This window comes from Microtus ochrogaster, chromosome 10 (assembly GCF_000317375.1).
Source record: "Microtus ochrogaster isolate Prairie Vole_2 chromosome 10, MicOch1.0, whole genome shotgun sequence".
NCBI lineage: Eukaryota > Metazoa > Chordata > Mammalia > Rodentia > Cricetidae > Microtus > Microtus ochrogaster.
The window spans coordinates 39,102,000-39,110,820 of NC_022016.1; the positions used below are offsets into that span (position 1 = coordinate 39,102,000).

The 8,821-nt window shown below is 39.5% G+C and overlaps 1 protein-coding gene across 1 annotated transcript in view; it reads left to right on the forward strand.

The window, feature by feature from the left end:
• Positions 1 to 8,449, forward strand: part of Atp6ap2 (ATPase H+ transporting accessory protein 2) — a 27,547-nt gene extending 19,098 nt beyond the window's left edge. The window contains exons 4-9 of the mRNA XM_005352856.1: positions 1,196 to 1,291; positions 1,812 to 1,949; positions 3,327 to 3,380; positions 4,322 to 4,471; positions 6,388 to 6,507; positions 7,139 to 8,449. Coding sequence (XP_005352913.1) covers positions 1,196 to 1,291; positions 1,812 to 1,949; positions 3,327 to 3,380; positions 4,322 to 4,471; positions 6,388 to 6,507; positions 7,139 to 7,330 — 750 coding nt within the window. The 3' untranslated portion in view covers positions 7,331 to 8,449. The remainder of the gene's footprint in view (positions 1 to 1,195; positions 1,292 to 1,811; positions 1,950 to 3,326; positions 3,381 to 4,321; positions 4,472 to 6,387; positions 6,508 to 7,138) is intronic.
• The last annotated feature ends 372 nt before the right edge of the window (positions 8,450 to 8,821 follow it).

An 8,821-nucleotide genomic window follows, 5' to 3' on the forward strand; every position in this document is an offset into this window, starting at 1 on the left:
CCTGCCTCTGCCTCCCGAGTGCTGGGATTAAAGGCGTGCGCCACCATCGCCCGGCTGAGTGCACTCATTTGTAAATGTTAATCTCCTTACCCCAGGTTTTATATACTATTTATATATAGTATATAAATATATATAGTATATATTTAAAACATATATATGTATGTTGCACTTTAATATGTACTTAGAGAAATGTCACAGCAATTAAGAACACTGGCTGCTTTTGCAAAGGACCTGGGTTCAATTCCCAGCACCCACATGGCAGCCAGCTCACAATCATCTGTAAGTCCAGATTCAGTGGTCTCTTTTGGCCTCCTCCAACGTCAGGCACACAAATGGTACGCAGACATACACACAGGCAAAATACTCATACACATTCAATAATAAAATAAAATAAAATAATTAAATTCAAATTAAAAAGCAGCTCTTAGGGCCAGCAAGAAGATTCAGTGAACAAAGGCACTTTGCCTTGTAAGCCTGGCAACCTGAATTCAATCCTTAGAACCTATGTAAAAGCAGATAGAACTGACTCCACAAAATTCTCTGGGATCTACATATATGTCATGGCATGTGTACACATGCAAGCACACACACAAGTAATAATTTGTAAAGTCTTTTTATAGGACTGGAGAGGTGGCTTAATAGATAAAGGTGAAAGAGAAAGATAGATCATAAAGTTGGGTGGGTAGCAAGGTGGATACAATCTGGGGAGGGTGAAAAAAATATGATCAAAACATATTATGTGAAAAAAAATCACAAAAATATTGTGGTGATCCAGTGGAGCCATGAAGAAGAATGAAAAATCATGTATGTCAGTTGCAGGGCAAAATGAGTAGAACAGGAAGTGATTACATTAAACAAAATGAGCCAGACTCCAAAAGTGAAATATTATGTTTTCTCTCATGTAGCAAGCAGAATTCAAAAGGAAAAGAAAACCAAAAGCTAGTAGAATGACTAGGGAAGACCCCGGGGAAGAAGGGGAGGGGAGAGTGAATGGTGGTAGGATGGTAGAAGATGGTCTTATGTTCAAAGCATATATGGAAGCATGGCCGTCATGGTGAAACCATTAATATGCACCAGTAGTAATAGAAAATGCTTGTTGCCCTGGAACTGCTCCCGGAGCCCCTTGCTTATACTGCCCTGATGGTCTTTGTACTTTGTTTCAGAAAATAATTGCAGTTGTCCTCTTGCGTTTCAGGCGGTCCCTTTCAGTCTTGACAGTGTTGCCAGCTCCATTCACTCCTTATTTTCTGAAGAAACTCCTGTAGTTTTGCAGTTGGCGCCCAGTGAGGAAGTAAGTAACAAAGTTTTTATTTAAGATCCTTATAAATGTTATTTAATGACAATTTTAAAGTAACTATTCGAAAAAGTCTATACAAAATCTGTATGCTGGAATGAATCCATAGCAGGTGGTTGTTGCAGGTGAAGGAGCTGCTTGTTCATAATGGCTGGCCAGCTAGCTTAGCCCCGAAATAACCACACAGAAACTGTATTAACTAAATCACTGCTTAACTTAACCTATTAGCTCTAGTTTCTTATTGGCTAATTCTTACATCTTAATTCAAATCATTTCTATTAATCTGTGTATCACCACGTGGCAGTGGCTTACTGGGTAAAATTCCCTGCGTCTGATCCATGGTGTCTCTCTGACTCTGCTTTCTTCCTCCCAGAATTCAGTTCTGTCTTCTCCACCTACCTAAGTTCTGCCCTATCAGGCCCAAAGCAGTTTCTTTATTAACCAATGAAAGCAACACAAAGACAGAAGGACCTCCTACACCAGGTGGTTAACCCAGAGTTCTGAATTCTTCTTGTAGAGAGTATATATGGTGGGGAAAGCAAACTCCGTTTTTGAAGATCTTTCAGTCACATTACGGCAACTGCGTAATCGTCTGTTTCAAGAAAACTCCGTTCTCAACTCTCTTCCCCTGAATTCTCTGAGTAGGAATAATGAAGTAAGTGGTTCAGTTGTTGAGTGAACAAATGAATGGCATTATTAAATTCCCATTCCATATGCTACTTGAAACTTTAGCAAGACTGAAAGTGGTAGAAAACTGGGCACATTTCCTACTTTTCTTCTTTTGGCTTTTCTGAGTTTCATTTTTTTCCTTTCTTTTCTTTTTTTTTTTTGATTTTTTTTTTTTGAGACAGGGTTTCTCTGTGTTCTGGCTGTCCTGGAACTCACTTTGTAGACCAGGCTGGCCTCAAACTCACAGAGACCCACATGCCTCTGCTTCCCGAGTGTTGAGATTAAACGTGTGCACCACCAGTGCTGGCCTGAGTTTCACTTTAGTAAATGCTTTTACATTCTTATACCAGTGTTGCCAGTTGATCCAGACAAGCCACAAACCAGTCTTCTTGGTAGCTGGTTGTGCTGTGCAGAACTGGTGACCTAATGCCATTATTCATAGCCATTGCTAATATGTAATCACATTTTTCAGGATGTTGGAGTAGAGAGAGATATTCCTATGTTGTTTTTTTGTTCATTTTGTTTTTGTTTTTTTTTTTCTTTTGAGATATAGTTACTATATAGGCCTGGCTGGACTGGAACTTACTAATGTAAATGAGGCTCACCTTAAACTCATAAAGATCTGCCTGCCTCTCTTTCTTGGGTCGTGAGGTTTAAAGGGCATGTTCTACCACACCTGACAGCCATCCCTACTTTTGGCTCTTGTCCTTTATAGCTATTGTAGGGAGCTAGGAATTCTCTGCTTTGGAACTTGTTCAAGGCAATTAAGTAAGCTTATAAGATCTTTGTTTTGTTTTGTTTGGTTTTTTTTTGTTTGTTTGTTTTTTGCGGACAGGGTTTCTCTGTAGCTTTGGTTCCTGTCCTGGAACTAGCTCTTGTAGACCAGGCTGGCCTCGAACTCCCAGAGATCCGCCTGCCTCTGCCTCCCGAGTGCTGGGATTAAAGGCATGCGCCACCACCACCCGGCTAGCTTATAGGATCTTAAGGTAGTATAGGATCCCGCGTCCCCTGAGGGCAAACCACAGTAGTGTGGATGCTCGGATGTGGTTCTATCAGAAGTAAAACTTACATCTGGTTAGTGGTGATTACTGTACTAGGGGGTGGCCATCACCTGTTTGTTAGGAAATGTTTATATGCATTTTTTCCGTTTATATGCATTTTTTCCTGGTGCTGGGCAATTCTCTACCACCAAGCTGCCTCAAGTTTCAGTTACGGTAAATCTACCAAGGGGAGGAAAATATAAATATAGTAAATATAAGTTTACTTGATCAGTATTCCTAGTATGTTGTAACTTTACTTGCTAAATGGCAGTATAGCTCTCTAATGTGCATTTCAAGTAAAGCCCACTTTTTGGTCTCTGAAGGCTGACCTGCTCTTCCTTTCTGAACTGCAAGTGCTACATGATATTTCGAGCTTGGTAAGTAGGCTGCTCGAGCTTTCAAGTTCTGTCTGTTTTGGTTCCTAGAAAAATCTGAGATGAAAATGAGGCCAGTTGAAAACTTTAAGCATGCCCCAGGTTTATGATTCCATGAAAACTGAGAAAATGGTGGCGGTGGGAATGCTGAATGCCGTCTCATGTTAGTGGCCGTTTCTGTTCCACGTCTGCCTTCTGGAGAGGCCATGGCTCCTCAAAGAACATAGTCCTGGGGGGAAAACTATCCCACTGGTGTTGCAGCTTGGCCATCGATTTCTTGTCAGACACTGAGACTTAATTCCTGTATCTATAGCTCTGGATCAAAAATAAGAACAACAGTTTGGATAATGAATAGCGTTAACTGAGTCAAAAGGAAAACAATTGATCCTCAAGTTATCTTTTGGTGAATGATTTTTAAAATCATCTTCAAGACTGAAATAGATCTTCTTAGCTATCTGCTAGCTTCTGAAGTTTTTTCCCAAACCTTTTTTTTATCAGGGCTTGGTTCAAGAAGTTTGAAAGCTTAGTGCTGGAGACGGGGGAGATCTGGGAGAATATGCAGGAGGAAGACCTGCTTCATGAGTTCCTAGCATTATATCAGCCCAAGAAGTTACTGTTTCATCCCTTGTCTGATATCCAAGCTTTGTTTGTTTATTTGTTTGGTTTTGGTTTTTGGTTTTTCTGTCCTGGAACTCACTCTGTAGACCAGGGTGGCCTTAACTCAGAGATCTTCCTGCCTCTACCTCCCGAGCGGTGGGATCATATCTAAGCTTTAAAAATTAAGCAATGAGATTTGTATCGGATTTATCAGAAACCTATTTAGGGAAGTTCCCTTTGCTGCCATTTTAAACTGTTTTTGTGCTGCAGTGCACTGGTGTGGTTCTAGGGTGGTCACATTTAATTCTCGTGCAAAACTTCATCCGACTTCTGTTATCTGTTCTAAGTTGTCTCGCCATAAGCATCTAGCCAAGGACCATTCCCCCGACTTGTATTCATTGGAGCTGGCAGGATTGGATGAACTTGGGAAGCGCTATGGGGAAGACTCTGAACAATTCAGGGATGCTTCTAGAATTCTTGTGGATGCTCTCCAAAAGGTAAATACCAATGCTGGTAAGATTATTAATGTTAAGAAGCCATCAGAAGCTAATGCAAGAGAATAATGTGCTTCTCTCAGCCCATAGATGCTGGTTTTCTACAGAAAAACAATAGAAGAGAGCTTAGACTCTATGGAAAAATCTTCTGTGCAATGCTGTCGATTGAAGTCTTGTCTTTTCCCTCCGTGCAGGGGTGGAACTCTGGGTCTCACACATGCTAATCAAGCAAGCAGTCTAGCACTGAGCCACACCCCCAGTCCAGTTGAAGTTTTTCTTGGCTTGCTTTAGAGGTTCTCTATGTCTAAGATAGTGTAGGAGTAGGATTGGGAACATAGGTCAGGGTTAAAGTTCAATTCCCAACCACCTTCCTAACAAAAGAAGGGTGTAAGTCAGAGGTGTGTATCGGGAGAAGATGATACATGGCCAGAATCCCAGCACTTGGAGGTGAAGGCAGGGGAATCACAAGTTGGAACCCTCCCTGGGCTACATGTTTAAGGCCCTGTCTCAAAAGATCAAAATCAAACAATCTTCAGTAAAAACAAAACAAAATAAAAAACAAAAGCATGTATCTTTCCTATGGGAATCTCTTTCCAATGCTAGCAAAGGCAGCATTGTGAGTTTGTGGATCCTGACAATATCTATAATTAAAGCATACCATTTTAAGCACTCTTAAATCTTCCTCAGTGGTGTTAAGTATATCCATGTGCTGTGCATATCCATCCCCACTGTCCATCTTTGGAATGGTTTCATCACCACCCACACAAAATCCTCACTCAGCACTGTGAGCTAATGAAGTTGCATACTAGCACAATCGCCTTCACACCGTTCATCTGTAATAAATGGGAGTTTATTTATAAATGGAAATTATTTTTTTTAAATTTATTTATTTATTATGTATACAATATTCTTTCTGCGTGTATACCTGCAGGCCAGAAGAGGGCACCAGACCTCATTACAGATGGTGGTGAGCCACCATGTGGTTGCCAGGAATTGAACTCAGGACCATTGAAAGAGCAGGCAGTGCTCTTAACCACTGAGCCATCTCTCCAGCCCCTATAAATGGAAATTATATCTCTTTATTGAGGCCTCATCCATAAATTTCTGTAAGGTCCATGATTAACAAAAGACCACTTGGACAGATTTCTTGACTTTCCCTTTCTGATTTCATTCCCAAATTTATATGCCATCAAGTTCAATCTCTAATTTTATTTATTTATTGGTTTTTTTGAGACAAGGTTTCTCATGTAGCTTTAGAGCCTGCCCTGGAACTCACAGAGATCCACCTGCCTCTGCCTCCCAAGTGCTGGGAGTAAAGGTGTGTGCCACCACCACCCGGCTATTTGAATGTATCTTAAGGCTTAACTCTTTACTGAATATTTTAACATAAGCAAACCAGTAAGGGTTTACTATTTTAGATACTGTGCATTAAAACTTATACATATTTGTATTGATATGTATTAATATTACATGCTATATAATTACTTATAAAGCTACAAATAATTTTAACAAATACATATTTGACCAGCCACAAAAATGATCAGTATGTGAGGTACTCTAAATGTTAACTAGCTAGTCTATCCATTCCACAATGTCTATATATTTTGAGATTTATATCCGTAACTCTTGTCATCAGTCCCTAATCAATATAGTATAACAACTATGCACGTAGCATTTCGATAATGTTAAGTGGTATATATCTTCTAGAGATGATTTAGGGTATACAGGATGCTGCACAGAGGTTCTATGCAACTACTATGCACTTTCATATAAGAGTATACAGTTTATAATCTGTAGAAGTTCTAGAACCTGTGGATACCAAGGAACAGTTTTATGAAATTTTTCTTAACCAAAAATACAAATGTAAACAAAATGTATGTATTTTGCCATTGATCATAATGTTAATCACTAACTTTCAGTTTGCAGATGACATGTACAGTCTCTATGGTGGGAACGCAGTGGTAGAGTTAGTGACTGTCAAATCATTTGACACATCCCTTGTGAGGAAGTCAAGGACCATCCTTGAGGCAAAACAAGAGGTAAGTATCCTGGAACTCACTATTATAGACCAGGCTGGCCTTGAACTCATAGAGATCCTCCTGCTTCTATCTCCTAAGTACTGGGATTGGAATCACAGTCTCCCATGCCCAGCCTATTTAGTCTTAAATAGACTTCAGTATTGTACACAGGTTTGAATTTGTACAAGTGGAACCTTACTGCGTGCATGTTTTGATGTTCTTTGGCTCGGTGTCATTTTAAGGGATCACTGGAGCTGAGTCATTTTCCTGCTCTGTGCCCTACTGTCTAAACATGCCACAGTTGTCTGTTCTGCTGAGGATATTCTTGTACACGTCTCTTGGTACAAACAGAGACGTTTTTATCAGGGGCTAGGCTTCCTGGATCACAGGATCTGCACACCTTCAGTTGCCTTGGCTACCGCTGAATCTTCTCCTGAGGCTGGACTTTCCTTCTTTTAGCAGCAGCACCAGTGTCTTCTAGGAAGCCACCCGTTCCTGCCTCCTCCAAGGGTAGATAGGTAGCTTTTACTCCACTTAGGAATCCCTAAGTGTCTTTTAGAGGGCAAATCGTAGACATTAAATCATTAAATCAGAGTAATTTTTATAATCCTAAAGTTCTTTCTTCTTTATTTTTTTCCTTTCTTCATTTTAGACCGCCCCAACTCCCTATAACCTTGCATATAAGTATAATTTGGAGTATTCAGTGGTTTTCAACTTGGTACTGTGGATTATGATCGGCTTGGCCTTGGCTGTGATCATCACCTCTTACAACATTTGGAATATGGATCCTGGATATGATAGCATCATTTACAGGATGACAAACCAGAAGATTCGGATGGATTGAGTTTTCCTTATGCTACACTTAGACAACAGGTTTTGGGAATTGGCTGTTCTGTTAAAGTATATCTTTTAGTATGGTTTAAAGTAGATGGTATACCTTAAATTTATTTTAAAGAAAACATAGATTTTGTTCTCTATTTTGTGTGTGCCTGTTGTTTCCTTAGAGTGGTTTATAGTGTTAACACAAATGAATTGTGATGTAGATTCCATAGATGTTCAAATATTGTTGATATAGCCATGTAATAATGTAATTTCATTCCATTTAATACATTTGGAAATGTGCACTGAAGGAAATGTAAACCACTTAGAGTAGTTGTGTTTCATGTTGGAGAATGCACTGGGTTTCTTAGAAGCTTTCAAATGCTTGAGTTCCTTGCACAGGACAGATAAATCCTAGTTCAGCTGTTATTCACTATGAACTATTTGTAAATGTCTTAATCTGATGTAAATATCTCCGAGACAGGAGGGAAGGTTTTAACTAAGAATAGCCCAAAAATACTGGATATGCTTATACAATCGCTTAGTTTTGGAAGTGTGTGTGTGATTGGCAGGCTAGCTGTTTTTAATCTCTTCTGCAAGTTTGGTGATCTGTGTGGTTTAGTAGAGATATTAAAAATATTAAAAATAGCCGGGCGGTGGTGGCGTACGCTTTTAATCCCAGCACTCGGGAGGCAGAGGCAGGTGGATCTCTGTGAGTTCGAGATCAGCCTGGTCTACCGAGGTAGTTCCAGGACAGGCTCCAAAGCCACAGAGAAACCCTGTCTCGAAAAACCAAAAAATAAAAAAATATTAAAAATACTGTGTTGATTTCCGAAGAGAATGGCTTTATGGAGTGTAGATGCTTGTAATTAGATAGACAAAAACATCTGTGGGGGATATCTTGAAGCATGAATATAAAATATTTTTATTTCCGTAACTTTTCCCCCTGTGAAGTTCCTCTGATTTGTGTGTGGTGCAGCTTTGTTGTGTAGAATATTAGGTAAAGTGGATGATTGCTACTGTTCATGTGGAAATGGACCAATATCTATATAGAGTGACAAATAAACTTAATGATTCAAAATCTGTGTATTCGCAAGTCTAAATTTATATTGTAAAAACCTAATTAAACAGGCTATTATTTCACCAGAACTGGCTGTTTATTATACGAAGGGTTCATATATATAAGGAAGGTATTTTAATTCCATTCTTATTATTGAACTTGTGTAGCATACATGATAAATTCATACTTGGCTATGTAGGAAAGGGTTAACTTTTCCTGTAGCATTTTAAAAGATGAACAAGCAATTGGTTAGAAAAGAAAGGGCTTTCTAAGGTGAGGAATTATGGCTACAATTTTGTTTCCTAAAACGCATGTATTTGAACATTTAATTTCATGTTTGTGTTGTGTAGCATCCCCTCCCAGAAGCCAATTCTGCAGCTCATTTCCAGACAACACTGAGCATGGCAGCTCTGAAAAGGGACAGGATTTACAGTTTTCTATCACTTACTGCCGGGT